General features: G+C 37.6%; 1 protein-coding gene across 1 annotated transcript in view; it reads right to left on the reverse strand.

The window, feature by feature from the left end:
- The window catches only part of COL14A1 (collagen, type XIV, alpha 1), a 120,892-nt gene that overhangs the window by 43,227 nt on the left and 64,247 nt on the right, over positions 1–13,418 (reverse strand). The window contains exons 22-30 of the mRNA XM_010281865.1: positions 12,990–13,106; positions 10,982–11,128; positions 8,625–8,699; positions 7,126–7,265; positions 5,767–5,890; positions 4,584–4,727; positions 2,444–2,608; positions 807–845; positions 458–596 (exon numbers count right to left, since the gene is read on the reverse strand). Coding sequence (XP_010280167.1) covers positions 458–596; positions 807–845; positions 2,444–2,608; positions 4,584–4,727; positions 5,767–5,890; positions 7,126–7,265; positions 8,625–8,699; positions 10,982–11,128; positions 12,990–13,106 — 1,090 coding nt within the window. The remainder of the gene's footprint in view (positions 1–457; positions 597–806; positions 846–2,443; positions 2,609–4,583; positions 4,728–5,766; positions 5,891–7,125; positions 7,266–8,624; positions 8,700–10,981; positions 11,129–12,989; positions 13,107–13,418) is intronic.

Raw genomic sequence — 13,418 nt, forward strand, 5'->3', positions numbered from 1 at the left:
ACTCATTTCAGCAATAAGAAGATAATCTTCCTTTGAAATCAGTGAATGGACAGACTGATGCAGAAAGTGACTGAGGACACCTAAAGCAGGTTCCCAACTCTGGCTCAGACTTCAAAGCCAGCCACTCTATGAGACTTCAACCTACTTTCCAGAGGCACCTTTCACGAAAGCACTAGAATGTGTCCAGATGTACACCTGCACAAAACTGCTTGGTGCTAAACTGGCACAAGCCTGAAACTGGCTCATGTGGGAAACCCAAAATAGCCAGTGGGCTTATCTACTTTTACCCACAACGGCTACTTTTGAATGAAACTTATTAAGGACACAGGACACCAGACACCCTTCATTAGTCTAATGTAGGTATACACTAGCGTCTCTGCTCTTCTGACGTGAAAATACTTGAAATGAATAATTGCCTGCACTGGACAATTCATGTGTTTTATGTTTTAATACATACTTGGTAGGCTGGGATACGAGGGCATCCTTGTGCAGTCTGTAACATGGATAAACATTAAAAGTACCAGGTTCCATTGAAACCCCTTCCACAGCTGAAAACTCCTTTTCAACCAAACCAAACATTTCCATCATTTTAAATCCTGGAAGACGTCAAAATATAGATTATATTAATTTAAATTAATAGCGCATTACAGGAAACAAAAAAAGGACAAAGCCAGTTGCATCAAAGAGTTTCATCTGTTTAACACCTGTTAACATAAAGGGAAAATTATTACCTAATATTGTGAAAATCAGGTAATGAAAATGATTCCATAAACTGGGGAAAAAAAATGAACACAAAAATACTGTACCTGCAAAATTGTTGCCGTCTTTAACTACCAATGGGCAGGCTGGAAAAGAAGGAAAGATATATTTAAGGATACAAGAGATGTCCCACTTGGTCAGAACAATGATCCACTCAGCCCATACTCTATCCCCAACAGTAGCAAAAGGACATGCTGTTTAGGAAGGGCATGCAAACTGGCCACTTTCTATTCCATTCAGTTGATGCTCCTTAGGATCCACACGGGTTGTAGCAAAGATGTTAAAGGGACATCCCTGTGTGTTCCATATAATATCCTTTTATGGATCTGTTGTCCATTAATTTGTCTAATCCTTCCATGAACCTGCCTTCACAACCTCTTGTGGCAACAAATCCACTGCCTGTTGCGTACAAAAGTATGTCTTATACTGAGTTTTAACCAAGTGCTCCCTAGTTCTCTATTTGTGAGCTTCTCCAGCCTAACTCCATCCCAAGTTCAATTACTTTAGCTGGCATTCTTTGTACTTTTTCAAACTCCACAATAGCTTTCATGAGCAACAGAGACCAGAATTGTATGCAGTCCTTAAGATGTGTGCACCTATTTTACATAGTTGTAAATCTGTTTTATACTTTTCTTCTGGCAGGGAAGAAAGCACACTAACCTCTTCCAGGAAAGGTGCCCTAGGAAATCAATAAGCCAAGATGCAGGGTGTCAGGTATGGCACCCCAGGATACTCGTGTTCAGAGATCATTTTTGTAATACAAGCACAAGTGACCAATAAATGCTACTGTTAAACATTCTCAACAAAGTTCTCTCTACCATTGAAAGTAGAGTTTATGGTCGAAACCAAAGAATTGATGGGACACAAGCAACATATTTGTTTTCACCAGCTCTTATAACTCACAGTCCTATGCTCAAGGACTCCTTACAATCACAAATTGTTAACATCAGCTATATGCTGCCTACTTCCTGGCTTATGTATAAGGAAACATATTGAGGGCACACACCTAAAAGCATGTGAATTATTGACCTCTAACCATTAGGTGGTATTCCAGAATGTCTTTCCCTTCATTTTTATAAAGGGTTTGAAAGTGTGGCATTTTCACAGATTTCAAAGACTTTGGGTGTATTTTATGTTTTTTGCTTAGGCTACAACTCTTCTACTTCTGTGGCACTTCAGGACATGGTTTAGGGAATATGGTGGCGCTGGATTAATGGTTGGACTTGATGATCTTGAAGGTCCTTTCCAACCTAGTGATTCTGTGATACTTTCTCTGACAATATAAATATTAATGATTAGGTCTCCATTAATAAATCAGCCATGCGATTTGAGTAATAATGAAAGTAGCTAACTCTACTCTTAAAGATGGTTAAAGTAGCCTAAAAATAAAATAGAATTAACTTTTTATGACTAATTCTGAACCATTAACAATGTTTCAAATCTGAAATAACTTTCTGAAAACCAATGGATGTATTCTGGATTTATAGCAAACAACCATTAATTATTTTGAAGTAACAAGACTTTCATTTCCTTAATATTTTATTGACATAATATTAGAGTTATACTATCTGCAGTAAATTACGTTAAAAGGATCAGGAATACCTCTTAATAGAAAACTAATAGTTACAAAACCCCCAGTATTTAGCACTTATTTTAGAAATGAGTAAAAGTCAAAATGGCTAACTTGCTGATGCGGTTTCACAAACAAAAGTGATCAGCTCATCTTCAATCTTTGTAAAGGCATCAAAGTCATCCACAAAGAAGACATGTCTTTCACTGGGCTTGCTGCCAATATTGACTAACTCTGAATAGTCAGCATCAGCTACTCCAATAGCAAAAAAGCTGAATCCTGTAAAACAAAAAAAAAACACTCCTGTGAGTCACTCATTGAGAAAGTGGAAATACAATATGAACACAACTGTATTTGCACTGGCTTCTCTCCTGATTAAATACAAAGGTGGAAATTTTATTATTATCCTATAACGGAAGGAAATTCATGCATGTAATCTAAAATAAAATAATACATTTGCTGTGAGATATTTCTTTTGGCTATTTATCCTTAATCAGTTAAAGTTAATGCTTAAGTGTTTTCTTGAAGACATAGAAGACTACTCAGTAGTTTGAAGTTTTAGCATATGTTTAAATGCTTTTCTAATTTAATGCCATACTGTATTACACACAAAAATGTATCAAGTATATCATAAAATGAAAGACCAGCAATTAATTTCCTGTAGGTCTTCTACAGATTTTGTTCTGTGCCATATATTAATCAGTTTTCAGGCCACTGCTGCCTCATGACTGAACACTGAAATAACATTCTCATTTCACCAGCAATTTAACTGCACTGGTTGAATCGGTTCTATATATCCCGCATTAATATATTTTGAAATTTGAGCCTGACTTCAAAGATTTAAATGAAATAGGAATTGTATCCTATATGTTTGAGGAGCAGCAAACTACCTAAAAGTTTTTCAACATATTCCTTTTCAAAAAAGATAAAGAAAAAACCTGTCTACATCAGGCTGAATATTGTTAATGGGCACACTGTTCTTGCATGGCTCAGTCCCAAATTTACTCCAGTCAAGCAATATTGTCTTTACATTTGAATGAGGCCCAAGGGCATTCATTACGTTCTGCAGAGCTTTTAGCATAACAAAACTTTGACTTAATATATTATAACATCTTCATGTCTCATCCAAGATCAGCACCTCTCCAGGTCAGTCTCTATCATAGATGCAAGTCAGTACCTGCTTCAACCTATCTGCAGCCTAAGCACGCAGCGCACACAAAAGGAAATGGGAGAGAGGAAGTCATTTGTCCAAGGTGACACGTCCCAGTCAGCAACTGAGACCCCACCATATGCTGTCTCCTCTCAAGGTCATGGCCTGTCTAATATTTAATAAGGCAACCGCAAGACTTACCTGACAGTTGAACATTTTTTGTTCAGCTTAGATATAGACCCCAATTTAATCACAAATACAGGAGTTTCTTGATTGCTACTTAAAAGAAGTTATTCATGCTCTACTATTTTGTGATATGATTTTATTTATGAAGGCACTGCACTCAGCACCTAGCAATAATACAAAGCAGGCAGCCAAACTCAATGATTGCATTGGGTTTCAAGAATCAGTAATATACACTGGTAACTTCATAGCTGCCAAAGTCTAAAGGCAAATCAAAAAAGCACAAATGTAATTTCTTCTTAGATCTCCTCACAATAAAAGGATGATAGTTTTTTCCTTCCATCCTTTAGTTTTGTTCCATGTGGCACACTGTGCCCTTTGCATTTTGATACAAACCTCAGTATCAGACATTTCTACAACTAACCCAGATCTTATGCTTAGACTCACAACACTATGTGGCTGCTTAAAGCTCTAAAATTGGTGGTGTAAAAAAAATTCCTAAAGATAATTAGTGTAACATGTGAGAAGATGAGAACCAGTAAAAGAACACACGAAAGAATTTTCAAAGGACCTCTTGTACAGAAAACAAAACAGTTCAGCTTGCTGGTAACGATAAGACTACAGTCCAGATTCTCAGGATCATGTCCCCTGAATTCTTCATCATGGGAGCAATTCCACTAACTACTACATGATTTTAGCACTGCCACCAAAATGAAAAATAATAGCATTAATCACCAAAAAAAAAATCCAGTATCTAACCATATCCCAGTGATATTCTGAGTTTCTCAGCATTTGCTATTTCCTTTAAACTTGGAAGTCTTCCTGGAGCAAAAGTTACACTTATCTCATGCCCACATTTATGTAGTTATAATTAATGAGAAAAAGGAAACTCTGAATAGTTCTCCAAACTACACATTTTACCATCTAGTTGCATTTCTCTGGAGACTTTGTTCACATCGTCCTGTGATCGGCCATCAGTAATGACAACCAAAACCTTTGGAATGCCCCTTCTCACGCCCGCCTCTCCAGTAAACAAGACTTCTCTTGCATGTTTAATGGCTTTGCCTGAAACAGAAAAAATTGACAACGTACTTTCGCTGTGACGTAAATCCAATTTCTATTGGCTTCTCATATCATGTTAGACATGGATAAAAAGAGAAATCTGTTGCATCCTGAAGCATCTGTAAATAAGTGCATTCTGTAGTTATTAGAATAGTGATTTAGAAAAGTTTAATTTTGACCCTAACCTTTGCAAATTTGATGGCTTCAACCATGGTTTCTTCAGTCTAGAAGATGCAGTTCAAGAACATGACATTTGTGGGAAAGGGTATTCTGTGCAGGTTAGAGATAACAAAATCCAGTCCCTTACTGGACTGTAGGGCACAGTCCAGGTAATAACTGAAAGTGGCATTGTAGCATTTTCTTGAGTAAATGGAAAAGGTGTTATTTTGATACTACTGAGACTGGATGCAATGCCCGCAAGAAATTTCTGTGCAGCCTGAGAATAAAAAGACATATGGTTTCCAGCTAAAACAGATTTTAACCTTTAACTCATCTTTAATTTCTTCACATCAGAGAGCTACCTTAAGGGATATATTAAATTGTAACTACATTCAGTTAACCGACATCTTCCCCCAGCCCAGTCTTAAGCACACTACGGAGGCATAACTGCCCTGGCTGATAACCAGACAGACCCCTCCACTCTGTCCACTGTTTTCTATATGCTCTGCAAGCTCCCTCCCACCTTCCCTCCCCTCCCACTTCCCCACTTGCCAAGCTCATTTCATATTACTCCCCATTCCACCTTCCACAATCCCCAAAGTCATTCACTTCTGCCTAGCTGCCTCTCTCCCTTCCTCCCTGATCCTTGACATCACTGTTGGTCAAGAGGGGTGAATATCCAGCAGCAGGGGGTTAAGGGTGTAAACTGCAGATTACAAAGACCTTCTAATTTCAAAGGCCAACCTTTCACCTCTAGTATGGAGATACCATGTTCTCACTGTTTTTGCACTGATATGTTAAACCACTTAGCAAATAAGTGAAAGAAATACTGCACAGAGAGTAGCAAGGAGAAAATTTGCATCATAATCATGGCCTTTCCCACCTGTTTTTGTATTTCCTCCTTTGTAGGCTATTTGCTGAATAGCTTCAAGAAGAGTTTCTTTTGTTTTGTATGCATTCAATTTAAATTCTGTCCTGGGATCATCACTGAACTGAATTATTGCCACCTGTGCACACAGAAGATATGTTCATTACTAAAGCAGTGTGTAAGCAAAAAATAAGCAAATCAGCACATTTAAAACAAGGATTTATCTTGTAACTTTGCTTAATCCTTAAATTGAAGCCAGAATTTTTTTTCTCTTTAAGAAGCTTTCACTAAATAAAGTTTAATTTTACTCTTTGCAGCCTTGGCAACCACCTAACACTTTCTGGTTTCATTTTGCAGTAAACAGGATGAGAAAAGTAATACCCGCTTTGGCAAAAGCATTCTCAATCGAGCCCAAAAGCAAAATCCTAGTTACAGCTGCTCACACATGTACAGTTACTCATACACAGAAGTGCAGGGACTTTGTTCAGTCGCCACAAATTACTAGCTGCACATAAGCAACTTCAGTTAGAGAGCAATACTGAAGCAAGTAATAGAAAGATGCAAGAACATATTCTGAAATATTGCCTCTCCCACATATGATGCTACGTGAGTCCACAGCCTGTATTTCAACACCACACATTAAACCCCTACAACTCACAAAACATATATTGAACTTCATATTCTGTAAGTGGTGTCCCTGACTCAAAAGGAGCTATTCACATGCTTAAGCTTAAACTTGTGCGTAAGTTTCTGAAGCACCATGGACGGTATTCTGGGAAAATAGCTGTATAGCAAGAAACAGTAAAAACTGAGCATTCTTCAGGGTTTGTACAAGTTAAAAATAATTTTCAATGCTATCCCAAACTGCATATTATAGAGGTAACACTTAAAACAGTAATGTATTTGCCAATAATTTTTCTGGAGCAGATTCAAGCATCTCTCTAAAAAAAATACATAAGCAGAACAATCATTAAATACTATATTTTATTTCAAGCACTGTAGATTCTGTAGAGCATGTCATTTTAAATAAATGAACCTTTAATTTTCATTATCAATGCCATTTTTAGCTTATTTAGAAATAAACTCCACAGCGAGTACCAATACCAAAAATATTAACATGACTTAAATCTCATTAGAATTATTTAAGGAGACTGAAATGATACTTGGCCTTCATGCTAGCAAAATTCCTAACATGAATTTCACCATATGGTGTATGTAAAAGAAGATATTGAAAAAAAACATCCTAAAGCAGTTTATATTTTCAAAAGAACTGTGAAATTATGTCAATTACTTTTTGATTCATTTCACTTCTGGCGCTAGTCTAAAATACCCTGTCAAGTCCATGTGCCCTCCGTCTCTCTACATGTTGATTACCTGCGTTCCATCAGGACCAATCTTATCCAAAGCTCCAACAGTGCTATAGAGAAAGCTAATTATTTTATTGAAATTGTCATCTCCAATACTCCATGATCCATCCACCAGGAATGCTAGGTCAGCTTTGGCTGCTTTGCACACTGAGAAAGAAAAGCAAGTATTTGGGAATTAAAGCAATGCCGCAACTCCTCATGAACTCTCATAAATCACTTAAGAAAATGCAACTGTCGTGAAAAGCCCTTGTTTAATGTTAGTTAACATACTTTAGCAAACAGACCTCCTGGCATTGACTTCAGGGCAGGTGTAGAACCAGCTGAGCTCTACAAAGGGTGAATGGTCTGCACTAACAGATCCTATCACAGAATACACGTCAAGGCCATAACGGTTCTTTAAAATCTGGCTAACCATTTTTACTTAACAACCTAAATAAAAATAAAGTCACACATGAACTTATACAATCCCAGACTCCTAGCATGACACAGTAAGCAAGATGAGAGAGTCTTGGCTGTGGAAGTTCCTAGTGGGAAACTAGTCCATTCAAAGTTACCCTAAGCTCTGCAGTGTTTAATGCTCACGATTTAGGAGCAACACACGTTTCCCCCATCTTGTCTTATTCCAGCATGTTCTTATGCAAAATAGCCTACAGAGCTGTACACCTACTCACACAAGCTGCTCAGTCTTTCATGGGAACTGGGAACCTTTAATGTTCTACAGAATCCAAGTCTATTGCTTGAGGTCAGAACAGTCTCAAAGCAAAGTTATGTTTTTCGATATATTTCATCTTGAAGAAAAATATTTATCTAAATCCCATGAATGAGACTGGAAGATAAGTAGTACCTGTATTTCTTGTCTTCTGTTGATTATCCCTTGGATTAAAAGAAAAAAAAATCTGCTCCTATGCAGTTCTAAAACACACACACAAGGTCTTTTTTTAATCTACTTATGGATTAAATTCTATTCTAATAATTCTAAAATCTAAATTCTAAATTACTGTATGTTAGTCTGGTCCACTGGCTTCAAGCTGATGGATTTGACCCTCAGTCTCCAACAATAACATTCGCCTCACAGAAATGTTTATGAGACTCTGTACAAAAGTTCAAATGAGAAATAGAAGGAAGACTACATTTAAAGAGAGAAGAGACTGAACATGACCAACACTTTTCTCATTAACTAAAGTAGACATATTTTTAAAAATCATGCTGCTTTAGAAGTTTAATTACCCTAGGATATCTGCTATAGTTGCAAAATATGTATGCTTTAGGAGTTCTTTAGGAAAAAGAAAATCTCACATATATTAACCCTGCTTTCTGCAAATTTCAACAATACAATACTGATGTCAGATTTTTGGCTCATTAAATTTAAGCCAGCTGCCTTAACAGTGTCACTGTAGCAAATGCATTTTGAAATCTGATCCCCACAGGTCTAAAATAGCGTCAAAAGCAGAAAAACATTACATCAACACCTTAAAGTTATTATGAACCCACACATGCAGCACTTACCCTCTTTTGCAGGAGGGATTGTAGGTGGTGGAGGTGGTGTTGAAGGTGTTGTTGGTGGCTGAGTTGGAAATGGTACTGGAGAAGAAAAGGAAGGAATATTAAAAAATGCATAAAAGCCAAATGTATTTTATCTACATTAAACACAGCATTTTCTACTCATCTCCACATTTACAATTCATTATCTCTAATCAACTAGTCATGCAATTGGAAAGAAATGTAGGTGAGCACATGCACGTAATGTCCACCTCTACTGACCACCTGAAAAAGGATAGTACTATTACAGAGCAATTAATGGCTGCATTTCAGTGTGAATGATACAATGATACAGCTGAACTACTACTGGAACTGCCCCTTTTTGGGTTTCCCCAGTGTAGTAGATGATGTGACAGCCCTATTCTTGACCTAGCGTCCATAATTCATTTCGTAAAAGGTCAGCATCCTTTTCCTTTCTGAATTCCACCAGTCCCTAGTCACAGAAAGTAGGTCTCTAACCACCCTGGAAGGAAGACGATACAAGACCTGCAATTCAAAATACGAAGAGACAGTGCAAAAGCAAGCCAGTGCCTGCATTCAGAGCAGATCACAGCCTGCCCTGATCAATATTTTCCTGAATTTGGTGGAAGACCTTGTTATGTTTCCAGCTAGAAACACAGTTCCGACCACAACTCTACAGGACTGTGGCTTTGTTGCCTGCAGCAACTTCTAAGGTTACCACATAGAATTTCTGAAAACTGTCTCATCCTTCACCTGAAAATAAGCTTTGAAATTACAACATCCCAGAAACTTAGCTGAATATATGATCACTGACTGATGGCTTTGCTGAATGCAAGAGCCCTATTTAATGCCTTTCCATTTTGGCTGAATTCTCAGAGATAACATGCATATGTGTTGACTTCCACAACTGTATCTGAGGAAAAGCTTCCACTTTCATGCAAGGGCATTTTTTACCAATTTTTTTTTCAATTAGCAGAAGAAGTCACAGGTGACAGAACATCATTCCTTCACGTAAGTCTATACTTGTTATTTGCTGGAATATATGTTACGTTTATAGATAATGGATAGAGTTAGATACGACAACTTCAGAAAAGGCACCTATCTTTGGGAAAGATTAGTGCCAACAGGATTCATTACAAGCCTCATGTCCACATCCAAGCTGACTCCCACTGCAAGTGATGTGGGTTTTCCCATTGGCTTCAACAAGAGAAACGGCCAAGACTCTGAAACACCTACAAGAACCTGATGCCCAGGACCTCCATGGCCACAGGCAGACCAGGACCAGACCCATTTAGAAAGGGTCGCAACTGCAGTAAGGTGACTTGAAAGACTGCTCTCTAAGCACCAGCAAGGTACAGGTGACCCTGGAGAGTGTTTTTTTCTGAGGTGATACAATGATTTGTCTGCATCACAAACCATCTTTCTCAAATGGACATGCAGGCCAAGGCATGTTCTTCCTTATGTCTCAAAACTCCCTGAACTGTAGAGTGTACAAAATGCATTCCTCCAAAAAGCAGGAGAAGCTTGGCTTGTTCCTCACTGCTCTGAGAATGAGTCCTGGACAACTGAGAAGTGGAGTCATGCACCTGTGCAAGTTTTTCCTGCGTAAAACCATAAGTGTGGGAGGGTTGACTTGAAGAGGAAAATTATAAACATTATCTACCCTGAGAGAAGGGTAACAGCATTGTGGTGTGTATAGTAATATTGTATGAGAAGAAGGGTATCACCGAGATTGAAAATGGGCTTGAAGAAAGAAGGATAATGTCAAAATGTTCACTCTGTTCATCCTCTATTTTGCTTTGCAGTATTTTGAACTCATGAGAGCAGGATCTTGCCTTCATAAACAGCAGTGAGGGATTTTTTTGCCTGTCTTGTGTTATTGAGAATAATTATGAAAAGGTTAGTTTGTTTTAAAATACGTAAGTAGATTGGGTATCCAGGTCCCATTTAACTGTAAATTACTCAGACTCTGGTGAAATTTTGCTAAATAACAAGAGCTGCAGGATACAAAACTTTCTGTTTCTCTGTTTGCTTCATTTTTTTGGATTTTTTTTCCAAAGTCACAGATTTTGAGAGTACCCCATGCAAGTATCAGACTTGTTATGAAGAAAACTAAACCATCCTCCCGGTTTCATTCTTACTAAGAAGTCCAGTACAGTTGGTGAATCTTAATTACACAAGTAATACACAGCAGTGGTGTAAGAATCCTGCACCTCTGTGGAGTAGTTACAACGTATTTGAAAAATTTAAAAACTCAGCTAAAGGAACCTGCACAGGAATAGCACATCTGTGGGCACAGGGTAAAACACAAGAAGGAATCAAGCATTATCGCTGCTGGCTGAACTCTGATCTATTTCACTCACATGTTGTCTCCATGATGCTTACAGCAGGGCCCTCTATCTCCTGAAGCTGTGTATGAACCGTGATTTTGTATTCAGTACCAGGCATCAGCTCAAAGAAACAATGTCTAGGCGTCCCTCCACCAAGATTTACTTCTCGCTTTTTCCCATCTGGAATTATAAAAGAAACCATTAAAACATTTTTTTACTCTTTTATTGAATAATGTTATTTAAGTCTGAAATAAGAAGGAGACATGACAGCAGATGAAAGGCAAGGGGTTGACATAAATTAATAAACTACATGCTGCCTTATTTCTGGAAATTCATCTCTGTGCAGAGGTCTCTGTAACATTTCATCCTTCACATTAAGTAGGAGCTGAGGAATATGTCACACATCTGCAGGAAAAAAGATTAATTTCATCCCATGTACTGAACTTAATAAAAATCACTAACACTGTCATCAATGGGCTCTGGATCTGGTCCTAAATTATCAGAGTCTAATGAGGAATTGTTGTGTTATGTAATTTTACGGCATCCTTTGTCTATGCCTCTGGCTCTCAAAGTCTGTAATGTGCTTAGTAATTGCAAGAGAGACTGAACTAGATATTGTATTCCAGCTTCCACTAGTAACCACTTAACAAGCTGTTTAAGAAATAGGATTTGCTGGGTTCTGAAATTAATTCTGCTAAATTCTGAATTGGAAAACATGCTGACAATGGAAAAAGCATAAGGGTATTGGAAATAGCATAAGGAATATTTTAATAATAGCAAGAAAACCTTCAGCACAATTCATAATCTGTAGCAGAAAGAAGTGAAATACAAGCAACTGATCTCACATTTTATGGAATATATACCAAAAATGCCAAACAGTCATTCACTGCCAAGGAAAAAACACCCGACGCTTATTAGGTGTTACATTAGTATAAAAATAATTGATCGCTGCCTGAATGAGACACACAGCCAAACTGACAATCAAAACTCTTCATGATAGACATTAATAAGAAGCAATTGTTCACACTTTAGCTCGTTCTGCTCACATTTAGGCTCTTTTGGCTCAGTTAAAACAATTCTGGCAGTTCTATATGATGAAAGCAGAATGTTGGCTAGCTCCCAGACGAGAAGGAAATCTGTGCTTTCTTGTGCCAGCCAAGACCTCTGCTTTCTAAACAGCTTGTCTGTATTCCAGGCCTTCAAATAAACTGTATCACCATCCATTTGCCATTCCACAGGAAGGTCATTTTTTTTTTTGCAACCAAATTAGTATTATTTTTCATGATACCTTTGATAAATCCCATTAAATGTTATTAACTGCTCAAGTTATCCAGGCTTTTAATTTGTCACCATTCAGAAGATCACTGATATCTATTGGGGATAAAAGAGTTAGTCTGCACAAATTGTGACTTCTCCATAACCTCTTCTGGCTACACCTGAGAATCAGTGAGATGGAAGAGGCTGTAATTCACCTTCTATACACTCGGTGCCAAAAGCATCAAGACACCATGTGTTGCCACATAAAAAATCTCTCATGATTATCCAGATAAGTAACATTACTACAAGCTATAATTAACAATCAACGGAATGAGAACAGACAAAACTGGACGCTGTTCCGACTCTGTGAGCACGGTCTGGGTTCAATCAGAGCTTTCCCTCCCCTTCTACACTCATCTCATGTCCATCCTATCCTACAGAGCTATCACTGATGATTTATTTACAATCTTAGATGTATTCAGTTCATCCTTTATCCATCTCCTCACACCAGTGAAGAACTCAGGTAATCACCTATCTTCCATTGATAGATAAAACTTCCTCCGATAAGAAGGACAAGCTATCAACATCTGTTTGATATAAAAGGACAGGGACACTACTTCGACTCCTGAAACCTTCAATGTGTACACAACTCTCTTGTCGATCATTTCCGGTATTTCAGGATCCAGTCTACAGGTCCAACTGCATACAATTTCTTAACTTATGCAGTTAACCCCCATTCTCTGAGTTAGGCTGTAGCTGCATGTTGAATGATTTAGTAACTTACCCACAAGCGATTCTATAACTACCCTGTACGCAGTAGCATGTCTGTGAAGCTGCCACTGAGCACAGAGACTAGTCATGCGGACTTGATAGGAATCCAAATTTGTCACACCGAGGTACACTGAAAATTAAATACCAAAAAATTAGATTTACACCTTTAATAAGAAAGAAAAGAAAAAATAACCAAAAAAATTACAGTGAAACACTTGTGCCAATTTATTTTTAACAAATAATTTCAGAAGATGCTTAAAAAATATTATGTCAAGAGAATCCAAAACAGGAAAGAAAAAAAAAAAGTGACTCTTTAGATGACAAGTTTGGAACTTGTCAATTTGGATGTCAATTTAGTTAAGACTAAATAATGAACAACGCTAAAAATTCAGTTACTACAAATAAGTATTAAAATATCATTATAACAGCAATATTTCTGCCA

This window comes from Phaethon lepturus, unplaced genomic scaffold (assembly GCF_000687285.1).
Source record: "Phaethon lepturus isolate BGI_N335 unplaced genomic scaffold, ASM68728v1 scaffold8872, whole genome shotgun sequence".
Taxonomy (NCBI): Eukaryota; Metazoa; Chordata; class Aves; order Phaethontiformes; family Phaethontidae; genus Phaethon; species Phaethon lepturus.